Source organism: Fringilla coelebs (assembly GCF_963513975.1).
Source record: "Fringilla coelebs genome assembly, chromosome: 3".
In the NCBI taxonomy this organism is placed as follows: domain Eukaryota; kingdom Metazoa; phylum Chordata; class Aves; order Passeriformes; family Fringillidae; genus Fringilla; species Fringilla coelebs.
Genome location: NC_140030.1, coordinates 16,265,572 through 16,282,416, shown reverse-complemented (window position 1 = coordinate 16,282,416; position 16,845 = coordinate 16,265,572). Strand labels below are relative to the sequence as shown.

Here is a 16,845-nt window from a genome sequence, read left to right as displayed (position 1 = left end):
TATCAATAAGAAGTAGTTTTAGGTCTGGTCATTAAAAAAAAGGTATTAAAATGCTCAAAAAATCAATAAAAAATAAAATGCTACTTTTTAGAAAAGAACAGCTCTCTTTGGAGGAGAAAAGAGTCATAACTTCTGCTCTTTAAGATATGTAAGTTAAGCTGGGAATACACATGCCAAGTGATTTAAGAAATCCTGACTGACCCCTCTTCCCTCTGTAATGACATATCAGTGGATCACTGGTCAGTGGATGCAGAGCTGAGGTATTGTTTATGCCATAGCTAGCAAGGATTTCAACACTGTCTCCCACAACAGCCAGGGACACTAATGAAGTACAAGCTAGACAAAAGGACAGTGAGGTGGACTGAAACTGGCTGCAAGCGCTGGGCTCAGAGCACAGGGATCAGCAGTACAAAGTCCAGCTGGAGGCCAGTCGTTAGTGCAGGGAATCAATACTGGGATCCTATTTAACCCTTTCATGAAGGACTGGGGCAATGGCACAGAGTGCTCCTACAGCACCTCTGCAGCCTGGACAAAGTTGGGAGGAGTGGCTGATGCACCTGAGGCTTGTGCTGCTATGCAGAGGGCACTGATGGGCTGGGCAGACAGGAACCTTACTGCACAGACTACAGGATGGGATGTCCAGAGGGAACTGCACTGAGCCTTTGTGAAGACAGGCTGGGACTGCCCTGCACCAGCTGGCTCCAACCAACCCACCTCAGGACACAGGACTAGATAATATCCAGGGATCCCTTCCAAGCAATGCTTTGGCAAAACAAATAAAAACCCCTATTTTAGTCTGACCATTCTTCTCACCTCCTTCTGAACAGTTACTATTATCACTCTGATTGTCTTCCACAAGTAGGTAACACAAAAGGATAACACATTCCAAATAAAAGTATGTCTGGATAAGAAGCTGTGGATGATAAAATTATTCCCTTCTGTAAGAAGTGTCATACAGCTGCAGACTGGCTTTAGTTTTCTGAGACAGATGGAAGATTTTCTATAGGGGTACTGAAAACATCCTCCCCTTTTTGTTAGAATACTCTCAAATGTAAGTATAACATTATAAGGTTTTAGCAACCATCACAAAGATTTCACCAACACAGAAACAAAAGATAATTATTGAACCTGTGACCGCCAGATTAATTCTCAAAAGTTTTCCAAGAGTCTAGACACTCCACAACAACTAAAAGCCCATATTTCTCACACACACATCAAGTACTGTCTATTTGTACATCACAGCTCAGTGTAAGTGTTGGTATAACCAAATTATAAAGGAGCACACCTGCATCTTTTTGGGGAAATCAGTTAGTAGTGTCACCTTACAGGTTAGCGCTCTCACAGTCCATGAGAGAACAAAAGATTCAGAATTGAACATGCAGAAGCTCCTTCAGTACCAAGAGCAGAAAGAAAGGCACATCAAGGAAAAGTGGAGGCTGTTAGGATCAAACTGCATCACACAAAGCAAACATCTGTCATTAGCTGTTAATTCATGTGTCTGGTATGAGAGAGAAAAAAAATCACACAAGCAGAAGGATGTGCAGAGAAAAGGCACAGAGGCTGAGACTTGCCCCACTTAACTGAAACTGACGGTGTTAATGAAATAAAACTATCCATACACAAACTGACTGGGACATTCCAGCTTTTCTGGCAACTGACCACACTCAAGATAAAAAGGATCCTACCAAGTCACACATCACTGCAGCCTGGGAGGTCCTGGCATTAGCAAACCTTAGCTTGCCAGCAATCTTTTTATATCTCCAAAGGCACTCTCCATTTGGTATTTTCTTTTTACCCAAGAAGAAAAGATGTCTTGGCAGGTCCAAAGCTGGAAACTGAACAGCACTCAAAGCCACTGATTTCCAAGGAAGAGCTATCATTTAAACAAAACTCCTATCATTATGCATATAGAGCATGCCCACAATGGGTTTGAAACTGATGCAAACAACACACGTCTGTCTGCAGAAATTACCTTCTTCAACGCAACAGATAAGAAGACTGAAAACAATAGGTATTGGGGAAATGATCTCTGCAAAAAAGGCAGTTAATGAAACCCAGGACTACATTTAGTCCCACCAATAAGTGAAGAAAAATTTAGAAAAGAAGGTGAAGGTGGTCACACTTGATAAAATCCACACGATCTGTCTGATTTCGGCCATGTTGTTGAAAGGAACTGCCAGCAGAGGAAACAGACATTCCCATTCTCAGATATGCTACATGCCAGGTGGTGAGGTTCATGTGTATGCTCAGAAACTTAAAAATTCTCCCATCTGAAATACCTCAGCATATGTGCATGCACAGCATGGAATGAACGTGCCAACAATGAAAGAAAACTATCTTAATTGAAAACAGATTTAATAACTACAGTAAGGCTAAATTCTGCACATTGTTTTCACATTTGCATGATGCTTTTTGGGTTTGAGTAATATATGCTATTGGATTTCTTTCAAAAAAAATATTCTTTCCATCTTATGCAGATCTAAAATGTCTATCAAAATAACAGATTCTGAATAACTATCATATAAACTCCCTACTGCGTATCACAACTTTTGTGTACTCCTGGTAAACTCTTAGACTGACCTCTTGGATACCTACTTTTTCACCTAGATGAGCATATTCTCATGTAAGTTGCAATACATGCTCTTATTTGCATTGTATAACAAAGTATCTCTTGACTGAAAACCATGGTATGAGGCAAGGGTTATCATCATACCAGGTTTCACCACAACATGAACCCGGCATATGCAGTTGGATCTGTGAACTAAGAAACAATTCTTAGTCACAGAAATACAGGTATAAACTCCATTCACAAAATGAGGATAGAGCTGCATTTTCCAGCTCAGAAGAACACTCTTGAAAGCAAACACTATGAAAGATGCTTGAGGTGCTGTCAGAGACTAAACACGCAGTGTTCAGGTTATGCAAACTAAGCAATCACTTCAAAACAAAACTGAAATTTGTATGTTAAATAACCAGCGTGATCTCACTAATTATTCACTCTATAGCTAATAAGCTGCAATGTGAAACTGACCTTTAAAAAAATCATCTTACCTCATTTCTCTCATCAACATCCCTGCATTTCTCAAGAAGTGCTTTCAGAGCAGGAACATTTCCTTCTTCTACGTAGGTCAACAGACTCTGACTCATCAGACTCGCCATCTTCACCCACTATTTAAAGGGCTTCTAGATAACAAAGCTTACCTGTATTTCAGGAAAGGAAAAAAACCAGCAAAGCATAAGTAACAGCTATGACATTTGACATTAGAAAGCATGAATTGCATATGCTAATAAGTTATTGGCTGGGTACAAATGCTTGCCATTCTCTTCAACAAAACACCTTGGAGATGTGCATTAAAAGGCACTATGTTTTCATGAAAAGTCTTAACTCTCCCTAGTTCTTAGAAAATTATAGAAATTATTCTGTTATGTGTTGTCTAAATAAATATTTTGAATGGAATGCACATAAGTAAATACAACATTATAGGAATATCTGTATATGCTACATACTTTATATATACTAATTATTTGCAATATAATCCTTACCCTTGATGTGTATAAGCAGAGCACTGAGACTAATCAGCATTACAAAATACAGTGATGCTATCTAAACTGCAGCCACATGGAACTCTGAGAAACACTATTTACTAAATCATTTATCACCAACTTCATGCAGACATGCCTGCATGTGATGGCATGTTGTTAACTCAAGAGTCAAACATAACACGGCTTCTGTTAACTGATTATGTTTTTAATCTCTAATATGCAAGACAGCAAAGGTTTTTCTTTCTTAAGGCATGCCACTAAGAACCATTTCAGACTTCCTAAAAAGCTGTGCCCAGTAGGTTCACAGCACCAGTACTACCGTGCCAAATTTACACACACACAGGGACAGAAGCTGAGTCAAAATTAAGTTTCACTGGATGCAGAAGAGGTCATGGGGCTAAATACAAGACTCCACCATCCCTTTACACCTTTCTACTCACCAGTGGCTGACATGATCATGCTCTCTGCCTTTTTTTCTAACAGCAGAGGAAAACCTCCAGTTTACTGATAAATAAAGCCTACTGCTTGGGCCATTCTCTCCCAGGGAGAAGCCAAAGAGTAGCGGCTTCCCAGGAAAATATTCTTACTTTTATTTTCAAATCAAAGCAGACAATGAATTTTTCTGTGTTTCCAACTGAAGTGGAAAAAAAGAGATGAGAGGAAGCCAGCAAGAACTTCACTGTACTTAGCACAGGGAAGTTAGTTTAGATTCGGAGATTTAAATCAAATAATCCAGCTCCACTTTAAATTGCTTACATAGCCTGTAACACCATCCTTTCTCCTTTACCATCTAAGTATATATAGTCATACACATTGTTGCCAAGGTATGTTAGATACTACCTGAGCTCACCTACAGCACTGCAGCCATCAGATGACCAACATACAGAAATGCCTTCTTCAAAATAAGGCCAGTTAATACCTCAGTTAAGATGACAGCAGCTCTTTGTACATGCAAATCAAATTCAGGTGCACATGAATGACTAGTGATAAAAGAAACTACATTGTTTAAAACCCACACCTAAAACCAGTTAAAAAAAAAAAAAATCTATATTTGATACTTAAAGCCCAGCAGCAGCTTTCCTAGGCACTGCCCAAGCAGCCAGTCTGTCCCACAAGAAAGCTATAAATAAACTAAGAACACAAAAGGTCTGTCACGTTTACCGTACAGTTAAATTACCATCAAAGGGAGCAAGCAACACAACAGTGGTGCTGTATTTTTGTCTCCAGTTTTTCAGTAGGAGGAAGAGCCAATTGAGAGGTTGCAAACTTAAAAACAGAAAACCCATCAATCCACACAAAATATGAAAGGTTTGAAAAGAAATAGCAATTTTACTGACTCAGTGTGGACACACTGGTTACTACTGCCATTTCAGACACTAAAAACACCAGGAAAGTATGTAGTATCTTGCCTGGTATCCAACTGCCAGTCCAGGACAGCCCACCTCCCTTACAGCCTACAGCAGCATCTTACAGCCCTATGCAGGTGTCTCAGATATTCTCAGGCACCTAAAATGACATTAGATATGCACATACATCTGTATTCCTCCAATTATTTTTTACATATGACAACAAAAATCCATTAAATGTGATTTGCCGCTAGCTCCACTGCCACCACAGGCATTTTGTGTTTTTCCTGTGCTGTCTCCCAGCTTCTCTCCTGTAGCTGCACCTTCAATCCCCACGCTATTTTCCATACCATATACTAAATTTGAAAACTGTACTAAGAACATCCTCAAAACATGACTAAAAATGTCTCACCAAATGATTTATACTCTGCAGTTGCTATCCAAACTTCACCAATTAATTCTTAGCTAGTCTGGAAAGAAAAAGTATTCAGCATTGCTTTTTCCTCAGAGTAAGATTCTTCCCTTGATGTTCCCTATGGGCATATTTCCAAAAGGCAGAGGCAGCCCTGCTGCACTGTAGATAAGCATCCTGCTTCAGAAATCCCAGTTGGCAACAGTGCAGCTTCTGCCTCCATGCAGAGCTGAATCCTTAGAGATATCTTAAACCTCTGACTAACAGCAAAATACCTGATGCCAATGAACACATCAAGAGATGTGTTTATAAACTCCATGTTAATATTACTTTTATAAATCATAAAAGATCTGTACCAGTGAAACATGTCCAAGAATATTAATATTTCTTGTCCCCTATGCTTCACTGTCACATAACATCCCCTTCTTAGAATTAATAACAGTCTTTTATAAAAACAAGAATCACAAGATCAAATACTGTAATTATGCATTTTATATACTCATGCTTTTATTTGCCCTTATTCAGGCAAGCTTCTTAGAGCATCTTAAAGATTAACATCACTGGAGGGCATTAGGAAAGCACAGTTTAGAGACAACAACCACCACCAAACAAACAAAACTCTCCCCACCACTTCAGAAACAAAAAAAAAAAAAAATTAAATGGTGGTATTAAGGTTTTTGGAAACTTTGCTTTATTTCTTCCCTACCAAGAACAAAGAACATTGCCAAAATAAGCCTGACTGGGTCTGCTCATGATACACTCATGACAGCAACTCAACATCAGCTGAATGCAGTCACAGTCCAGCTTTTCATTAAACAAAATGTGTGTTACTATGCTACGAAAATCAGGCATTGTACTCAAAGTTCATAGGTGTGCTGGTCACTAAAGTGTGATTTCTTCCAATGCTTCAGATTTCTTTTAAATAATCATAAAAACTGAAGTAAGACTCTGAGGAACAGTATCTGGCTAGAGAAGTAATTCTAATCTGGTCCCTCTAATGCAAAAAGCTCCTGAAATATATATTCATACAGCTTTCAAACAACCCTGGAATAAAAAAAAATCTAAGGCTTACTCTTGACCAAATTAAAGGATGAGAACTTAATCCCTGCCAAATTTCATAAATACAGTGCAAAACCAGCATAATTCAAGAACATCCTCTACATAAATGGTCCTTAATTGCTCAATTAACACAATTACTTTCTTTGACACAGCAGAAGTATTTTCACAACCTGTAACAAAAATTTCAGTTAAAACCAGGATTCTATTTGGAAACCAATCCCCTTTCCAATAAGGATTAATGCTGTTATTTTTCTCTCCCACCTAAGTGAGCTAATTTCCAGTGCAAAAACCTGCTGTTCATTCACAATCCAAACTTTCAAGCTTGGAAATCTCACAATGCCCTTGGGCAGCAAATCCTGGTATTTTACAAAACTAACAACACACCAAGAACTATGAAATCATATGAAGCGCACAAATACTCAGGTGAAGGCAATGCTTGCACAGGGATTAACCTGTTTTTGTAAGGCTCTTGCATCCTGAGCTGAAGCAGACACACATTATCACTGTTTTGGAAAGACTGCAAAAATGTGTCAATTAAAAAAAAATAGTTTCTCCCAATAGCACCAGTATTGACAGCAGAGGTCCTGATAACTCAAATCTGCAGGTATTTTATGTATTCTCAGAACCTCTTCGGAGTTCCTAACTATATAAGAAATATTACCCAGTAAATTTTCCAACTATCACAATTTTTACATAGATCTTCTGCACAGGCTTTTTTAATTGTGCAAACAGTGATCTTTTATGAATAAATATCAAAGCTGGTCAACAACTCTAGCATTATTGACAATGTCTATTGAAAACAAAAATGAAAAAGTCAAGATAGTTATGACATTAAATTCGTACTTCTCATCGTACAATGAAAAAACTGTCGCCTACTTTTTAATGCCTCCTTCCTTTTCCAGACACAAAAGCCACATTCCCAACATGCAACACTGTGGCACATCCTTCAGCTAACTATAAAAGGAAATAATTACTATGGTGCTGAAATCTGAGCACGTACAACTCAAATGTGTAAATGCACAGCATTTCACCCTAAGAACTGAAAATGCCATCTTTTCAATTTAAAACTTAAAAAAGGTAAAACATAAGAATTGTATGCAAGAAATTTATTAGAAAAAATGAACATAAGCCAGTTTCATACTCTCACACGTTTTTATGCTTTATGATGGCATAAAGAAATGAAAACCATGCTGAAACATCACCTTTAATTACAGCATACAGAATCTTACTAACACAAGCATTGCCCAGCCTTTATGACACCTTATTGTAATCCCTTCCTAAATTTATATATTTCCTAAACATGAAGAAATCAAAAGTCAGGCATCACATGAAGTGGCAAATATTTTAAAATATTCTTTCTACTGGAACTAAGTCAATCAGGATTCTGTTTAAAGAAGAAATTTTCAGAACAGCTGAAATAAGTCTCTAAAAATATTAATTTCTGATATCCAGAGTCAGAGAGAAATAACAAATCTAAGTTTCCATAAGTAGTCTACACCCACACTTCTTCTCCAGTGTCTGAAATTCCAGTGTGACTAATGACCTTATGCTGCATTTCTGCTTTTCCCTATTCATCTGGGAATATTTATTCTACTTCTCTTAACCACATTTCTGTTATTCAGGTGAGAATATTTTTTTTTAAATTACCTTATTTTTTGAAGAACAAAAATATGTAACTCTAAAATATCAGAAGACACAAAAAGTGAACCACAGCTAGACAGACAGACATTCTTCTTTTGAAACCTGAAACTAATATAACTAAAAAAAATTGCATAAAAGGAGGTCTCTATTGTAATCATCAAAACTGCACACAAATTGGAAACACACAAGTCCTTCTTTACTACCTTATGCACTCAAGGCAATGGCCATTTCCAAATATTGTAGTGATTGATTTTTTGTTGAGTTTTAATAAAACAAAAGAGGCTGGGGATTACATATAAAAGACGGGAAAGATCTAAATCTATATTTAAAATTCAGGGCTGGTTGTCAGATGACAGCAACTATCAGAAATGCCTATGTTCCACCCTGGTTAAAAAAATCAGTTAAAATAATGTGTGAAGTAGCTGACAACAGGATTAATACTTTATCAGAGAAATCTGTCCACCTTTGGGACAAAATTTAAATATGGTCAATGAACAGTAACATATTGCTAAGAACATCTGAATTCTAAGACAAAATTCAATTCCTAAACAAAATACAAGGTGCTCAGTCCTACAAATCACTATTTCAGGTTTTAAATACATCAGATAAAAGAAAGCAAACAGAAAGTTACCAATATTAATGGGTTTCCTAAAATTATACCAACCAACACAAATCAATTGTCAAAACCTGTACAAAATACACAAAAGTACAGGAACGTCTGCAATGTCATCTGACACATTCTCATATGGCCAACACGTTTCTCTGTATCATAAAACCAAGGGTATGTTAGTCACAGATACAAGTTATATGACAAAAAAAATTAGGTAACTTTTGGAGTGTTTCCACTTAAAAAGAGTGAATGGTGTGATGTAGAACTTTAAACTAATATGGCACCATTTCATAAGCTGTGGTCACATAGAATTTAAAGCAGATATTAATTTCTTAATAACCAAATTATTTTAAATAAACATTGTGACAGAACAAAGAATAGGTAGTTATCCAGTAGACAAAAAGATGGCTTTTCTTACATGTTCTGATCTCAGAAAAAGATATTCTCTTTTTCTGCCCATTTCCTTACTATTTGATGGGGGGAGGAATGGCAGGTAATTAATCAGGTAACAATTCAAATACTTTTCCAGCAAAAGACATATTACTGCATTATTCCACCACTAATCCTTTATCAAAAGTTATAGAGAGGAAATCAATTTTCCAACCAATTTTTAAGCATACATGCAAAGCGCCATTACCTTTAAGACATTTTGCTACTCTTCCAGAGATATCCTGTGGCAGGATCTGAGGCAATGGGCAGAAACTGAAAACCAAAATCAATTAAGCTGGAAAAGACCTCTAAGAAATCATTGAGTCTAACCTGCAGTTGAACACCACTATGTCACCTAGACCATGGCACTAAGTGGTCTTTCCTTAACGACCTCCAGGGCCAGTGACTCCAGCATCTCCCTGGGCAGCCCATTGCAATGTCTAACCACTCTTTCTGACAAGAAAGTCTTCTTAATATCCAACCCAAACGTCCTCCCACACAGCTTGAGGCTACACTTTCTTGCCCTATCACTTGTTACCTGGGAGAAGAGGCTGATCCCCACCTGGCTACAAACTCCTTTCAAGTAGCTGTAAAAAGTGATAGGTCACCCCCGAGCCTCCTTCTCTTCCAGGCTAAACACTCCCCGCACTCCCTCAGCCTCTCCTCACAGGACTTGTGCTCCAGACCCTTCACCAGCTTCGCTGCCCTTCTCTGCATTCAAAGGAGTCTCTCTCTGAACATTTGTTACTGAGAGGGTGACCCAGCACGGGCACAAGTAGCCCAGAGAGGCTGCCGAGTCTCCTTCCTTGGAGACACACCAAAGCCCGCTGGGCACGGTCCGGGAGATCCACTCTTGTTGTCTGGACTGAACCCTATGACCTGGGGAGGTCCCTCCCATCCTCAGTCAGTCTGTTATTCTTTACCTTATAAGCTAGATGCCAAAAACTTTCCTGACGAGTCGAACCCTTATCTACCTTCCAAGCCAACAAGAGAGAAACACCGTACAAGAGGATCCTCTACCCCCAGGGCAGGGGTGACAGGGACGCCAGGCCGTGCCCGCGGCACCTGCAGAACGCTTCACCCACGGGGCGCTGCCCCCCGACACCCGCACACCGAGCCCGGTCCGCCCCGCACACGGCACCACCGGCCCCGCGATGCCCAGGGCAGAGCGGAGCGGGCGCGCCGCCGCTCCCGACCCGCGGTCCTGCACTGAGGGCACCGGGGCGTGAGGGGACCGGGCCCGCGAGCCACGGAGACCATGAACCGCCCGAGCCCAGCGCTCCCCCGGGGCCCTACGGGAAGCGGCTCCGCCGCGCCCTTTGTTTGGCAGCGGGAGCGCCTCCCCCACAGCCCGTGCCCTTCCCCTGCCCTTCCGCGGCCGGCCCGTATCCCCCTCCTTCCTCCCGCCGCTACTCACCCTACGGCCGGGCGCACTCGGCCCCTGCGGCGGCTGCCCGGGCCCAGCAGGAGCCTGACACGGAGGGAGGCGGCGGCCCCGAGCGCTTCTCAGCTGGGCCCGGCGGCGCCCGCCATCTTCCGCCACCGCACTCCGCCCGCCCGGGCCGTGACGCGCGGGGGCGGCTCCGCCCGCTCCGGCCGCGCCCATCGCCGCGGGCGGCGGCAACGGCGGGCACAGGCACGGCCCTGCCCGGGAGCGCCGCGGCACCGCCGGCCCGGCGCGGAGCGGAGCGGCCTTGGCTGAGCCGGAGCGCAGCGCTGGGTAGCCCAGAGAGTGGCAACGCCCTGCAGAGCCACCAGCAGTTACCCGCCGGGTGCTTTCTGTTAGAAAAAAGGGGGGGGAAAGGGTAGTGAACAATTGGTGCCTGATGTACGGACGGACCGAAGCTGGAAAGCGGCACCGCGGAAAGGGACCTCACCTTGAGCCCTGGGGGCAGTTTTGGGCACCACAATATAAGAAAGACATTGAGCTCTTAGAGAGCGTCCAAAGGAGGGCAATGAAGGTTGAGAAGGGCTTTGAGCCGAGGAAATGCGGAGAGAGGCTGAGGTCACTGGTCGTGCTCAGTGTGGAGAAGAGTGAGGAGAGGCCTCACTGCAGTTACAACTTCCTCATGAGGGAAAGAGGAGGGGCAGGCACTGATCTCTTTCTTCTCTGTGGTGACAGTGACAGGACCTGAGAAGCTGAGTCGGGAGGTTGAGGCTGAATATTAGAAAAAGGTTCTTCACCCGGAGGGTGGTTGGCACTGGAACCGGCTCTCTAGGGAAGTTGCCATAGTTCCCACAGTACTGCTTATTTCTAATGTTACTGAGTTTCAAGGGTCAAAGCATTGATATAATTCTTCACAACCCTGAGCTCTTCAATCTCAGTAAAGAGCCATGACTGTTTCCTTCTTAAAGAAACATCTGACAGGCCTTCCTCTATACCCCAAATACTTATAAATCAGAAACCATGCAGCAAAGGCTTTCCTCATTTTTTTAAGCAAGAATTCTCTAATGACCTTAAAGTATTCACACCCTGATAAAATATACAGATTCCTTACCTGCTCTAAAGTTGTTAACACAAAGCAAAGGCACAAGCAGTGAAATTCAAAAGCTAAATCCACTTCATCTTGCACCAAAATATTGGTTCATCTGAAAAACGGAAAAATTATGACCATAAAATACATTCTCCTTCTTTACACTTATTTGCAGAAATGAAATGTGAACAAATGGAGGATGAGTCCCTGCAGTTAGTGTGGGGCTGGAAAGGGCTCTCTGTGCCACCTGAACATATGCACAAGGGCCACTACTCAAGGAAGAGTGGTTCTAATGCTTCAGGCACCCATATAATCTTGTGTACCTAAGAGAAACCACAGTCTGACAAGACTGCCTGTGTTAGCCTCTTAAGGTTTATAGATTTTGAAACCCTTTCAAGATATTACTCTTTTTTCACACTTTATACAAAAATGTATTAGTATCTCACTTCATTATCTCCCATCACCCATATCCTTCTTCCCATACCACAGTGTTCCCACCCATCAGGTGTTTGCTGTATTCTCACCATGTAGTTACAAATTTCAGACAGAAACAGTAGCTACTTCCCTCGTGCATAAAAAGGAACTGTACAAACACTGTGAGTGTGGAGGCAGAAAAGGCAGTTTTCTGTATGGTCCTTCACTATCACCCACTTTTGCTACAGATGGATCCAGCTCCTGACATGCTTGTGCTCCTCTAAATTTTATCCTACGCTTTCCCACCAGTGACTAATTCACACAGGCAGTGAAACATGGTGCAATTGTTATTTATTCAGTTTGGAAAGATCATGTGCAACCCCCATGGAGAAATAAGTCCTTTAGTGCTATATATGACCACCTTAGGAAGAGCTGTAAGATGCTGCCAAACTCTGGACAGATCTCCAACTCTCACCTAGTAATCAGGCTGAAGACATCTCCCCCTAGAACTACTTCTGTATGCTGTACTGAAACATCCTGCATGTTATTAGGAAGTTACTGAGATGGAACTAAGTTAATTACGGGCACAGGAAAATATCTGCTGGTTCCAGGATGTTCTCAATTATGACTCCTTCTGTGCAGCAACAATTTACAACACTTAGTAGCAGAAAGCTGTGTTTTAGTTTAATCTCTTCAAATTACTTTTTCATTAAATGCAGCAATGTTTAGTTCACGAGGATACTTCATACTCCTGACTGACTCCGTTGTGAATGTGTATTTGAGGAGGCAGTTTCCATTGCAGTCTAACTTCTGCAACACCAGACCTTCTAAAATATCATCTGTAGTCCTTTGTGTTGGAATGGCAAATATTTTCATCTCATGTGATACCACTTGCTAAAAGAGAATTCTAAGCACAGAGAGAAAATGCTTCAGTGTGCGACAGGAAGTGATGGAAACAGCCCCTCTTTAGCAGTGACACCTAATATCTTTTATTTTCTCCAACAATTTAAGCTCACATGGTAAAAACCTGCAGGTCCAGGAGGCTCAGCCAGCTTTGACATACTGTCACCAGCCAACAAAAACTGCCTTATCAGAGTCCTGGTAGCTGAGTTTCAAAAAGAAAAAAAATGTGCATGTATGGTACCCATTTAGCCCTGCTTCTTTGGAATCAGCAATTAAAGCAACAGCTTGTCCAAAGCTGAATTTGATGTCTCAGTTATGAGGTTTTCATTTCTCAAGCTAAAACCACCCCAGTTGTCATATCCAGAAGCAGTGCTCATCAGGTAGCAATATACTCTGAGATGGAGGGTTTAAATTGCTTAAGCACCTTTCCCCAGTAACAAGAGGCGAGACTCAAAATTCTGTTTACTAGCTCTACTGAAAAATAATTATAGACATATACCTGTATATAAGCTCTAGAAAACAAACTAAATAAATGCAATTTTGAACTAGAACATTCCATATAACAATGTGAATGCATGCACTGTATATTTAGCAATCTAAGAGGAGAAACTGCATTAAAATAATTTTGTTCTTCACCACTCATTAAAGACAGACACCAAAGAATTTAGAAAAACAAGTTCACTTTTTTTAAACTACAGTTTAATCAGATTTAAAGACACAAATTAGAAAAGAACATTTATAGGCAAGTTAAAAACACCTTTAAAACATAACAGCATGCTGCTTCTGCAGCACTGCTGAGACAAATTAGAAATAAGTAATTATTAAAATATCACAATCACAGTGTAACTAACAGCGGTATTTTAATTTTACCATACACCAACACTTAGTTTATGGATCTGTTGAAAAATAACACTTTTTAAAAAATATATATTTTGGAATAATAAAAATGAAATTCACTGACAATGTATTATAATCTGAACCAGGAAAGGCAAATTTAGGAATACTGTAGCTATCCACTTTTAGGGGTGTTCTCGCACCTTCACATACGGGTGGTTGGAGGCATAACTACTTCTGCATTGAGGTAAAACTATTCCTTTGAATGTGTAACCAAGGCAGGAAATAATAAAGTTCCATATTTTAAATTCATAAATTGAATAACTTATTACAACATCTTTGAATAATGCTATATTACCCATCTTACACTATTTTTCATCCAATACATTTTGAATGTTCTCTTCTAACTGACCTAGAACACATCTGAGGTCTGGGATTTAAGAGTAACTACCTAATTACTATTGTAGCATTTTGACACCTTTGTCACAGTAAGACACGTCAGCAGATTCTCCACAGAAATAGTCAACACCACTGGACAAAAGAAGGTACAAAGAAAAGATGTAAAGAGAACTGAAAAACACAGAGAAAGGCAAAAGATGCATAGGCAAATACTCCTTAACTTATTGTACTAATTGTTGCACCTTTAATAAGCAGTGTTGCACTTTCTGATTACCAATCTCTAGGCACCCCACTTTCTCTATTTTTTTTTATTTTGGATCACACTGTCCCAGTTTTCAAGTCTAATCTGGCTAGAGCATGGACCCCAGCTATCAATTCATACGACATATTATAGTGAAACCCAAATGAAAATCCAGCCTGGGGTACCTCCCCCTTAGAGAACAAAAGGAAGGAAGAAGATTGTGCAGAGGTCTCTTTTGCCAAGAGGTTTGTTTGGAATAAGGTGCTAGACTGAGTCACTAGCAAGACAAAAACCTTCCTCCAGAAGTAGCCCTACCTCAGATCTCAGTCTGAAGTAACACAGTTTTTCAATTCAAAATTTATGCAATGTTTATATGGATATGCACATAGGTTCAGAAAATCTAAAACCATCTACAACCAAGACCAGGTCTAAGTCACTGGACACACAGCTAAGACACAAATGATGATAAAGTGGCAACATTTGCTTTTGCACATTTGTATACCTAAACTGAGCAAAACTGTGGTTCAAATATTTAATGTGATGAAAATGGATACATTTGATGGTTAGATTTTGTAAAAAAACCAACAAAAAGCCCATCCTGAAATAAGTTTTTAAGAAATCTTATTTTCATTTAGCTTTGACCATAATAAACAAGTGTTGCAGTATTTGTAATTGTAACTTTGAAGGGTGACTTTGTGGATGCCTGGATTTCATGGTGTTTGCAAAATGTCTAGATTAAGACAGCAAACATGTCAAAAATCCAGCCAGATGTAGTACAGAGCAGCTGCAGCCTGGGTCACAAGCAAGTAGAACCTTTGCCAAGCTCTGCACACAGGGTTAGTTCCCCGTGGGAGCTGTGACAAACCCTTCCAGCACAGATGGGACATGTTCTGACCAGAGACTTCTCCACTGCCATCCTTTTCTACCAAGACTCTGAGGATGAAGATGGACAGCACAAACTAGCTGAGACGCAGACAGATCTGGTAATCTTATGAGAGTAGGCTCAGTTCACTAAAGTGCCTGCTTACTTATTCAGAGTAGCATTTAAATACTTATTGAAGTGCTTATTGTCAATTGATTTTTAAACAGGAAAATTTAAAAATACACCAAGTGCAGTTCAGAGTATTACTGGACCTAAATAAATACATAAAGGTCAATCATGTAGTGAAATGCTATCATGAATCAGCACAGAACTAATGTGTATTTTTTTATACATAGTCTGCATCATATTAAAATCCCTAAATTTATTTCCATCTGTTTTTCTAACACTGATCACTTTTCTACATAGATGGTAGTATTTCAAACTTTTCAATGAAAATTAAATTCTCAAGCCTGATTTCAGAATTCAATGAGAATTACAAAGTGAAAGAATTAAAGATAAGGGAAATGAAAGCCTAAATTACAGTAACTTGTGCTTTTAAATTTCTTTATCTTTCAAGGCCAACTTATAAAGTTGAACATGTGAAAGTTTACATATAAGCAAGTTACACATTTTGATGCAAACATGAAGACACATTTGATCATGTATTTAAACAAATTGTCAACAACTTGTTTGCAAAGCTTCTGAGAGAAAAAAAATCTAGATTTTGTTAAAATTACTTTTGATATGAATTAGGAGGTGATGATCTCAACCATCTCCTCTGCATCAAAAGACATTTTACCACTATCCAAATCAATGCCATCAAAAGAGGCAAAACTACCTAGTGTGCATCCTGTCATAGAAGCCTAGCATTTATATTAATATTACTTATTCCCCTGGGGGGAAAGAGAACAAGCTCTTAAAGTGTAAAATTTCTCTAATAAATAATTTACTATATTGGTAAAACTTACACCGTATGTCAGTGTAGAGCAGGGAATATACCAAGGTCTCTTCATGGTCTTCTCACTAAAGTGTGATTTGTAATCAAGAACATATTGAAATGCATACCAATATTTTTACATGTAATACATCTTCAAATGTCACAAATTACTGAAATCTCGTCTACATGTCAACTTAAGGAATGGCCAGGGAAGAATACATTTCCTTTGTAAGAAGGGCATATCTGTAACTGCAAAACAAAGCCTTTTTGATTACAACAGTAGTGGGCACCACTGAAAGTATTATTTAAATATGTAATACATATCTCTCTCATTAATACAGAATCATAAAAGTTAAAAAATGTTAAGCAAACAAATAGTTACTATTTGGGTGACTGCATTTACTAAAATTAACTCATTAAGTGCCTGAATGAACTGTTCACAATAGGCAAATATCTGTAAAGCACCATAAAATTATGAATGATATGTTGCATTTACTTTTCATAGTGTGCTGATCTGCAATACAGGAGACACTTTTACCTTTTGGATATACATCATTTAATAAGGGAAAGAATACTTTTAAAACCATGTTTCCTTCATGTCCAAAACATTTATAGGAAATATACTTTCTACAATTTTTGTTAGGAAGAGCAATAGAAATCACTTCCATCCTTTCAAATTCAGTATTATCAAATGATGTGTGTAAAACCTCAAAATTATCTAAAGCATTGGGGCTGGCTGCT

At 39.7% G+C, this 16,845-nt stretch overlaps 1 protein-coding gene across 5 annotated transcripts in view; it reads right to left on the bottom strand.

Annotated features, from left to right (window-relative positions):
• KIDINS220 (kinase D interacting substrate 220) overlaps nucleotides 1–10,594 on the bottom strand; it is a 75,178-nt gene extending 64,584 nt beyond the window's left edge. For 3 of the 5 annotated variants that reach the window (XM_084203241.1, XM_084203244.1, XM_084203245.1), the window contains exons 1-3: nucleotides 10,458–10,594; nucleotides 9,249–9,313; nucleotides 3,052–3,201 (exon numbers count right to left, since the gene is read on the bottom strand). In XM_084203241.1, coding sequence (XP_084059367.1) covers nucleotides 3,052–3,159 — 108 coding nt within the window. In that variant the 5' untranslated portion in view covers nucleotides 3,160–3,201; nucleotides 9,249–9,313; nucleotides 10,458–10,594. The remainder of the gene's footprint in view (nucleotides 1–3,051; nucleotides 3,202–9,248; nucleotides 9,314–10,457) is intronic. The other 2 variants (XM_084203243.1, XM_084203242.1) reach the window with 2 other exon arrangements.
• Between the last annotated feature and the right edge of the window lie 6,251 nt (nucleotides 10,595–16,845).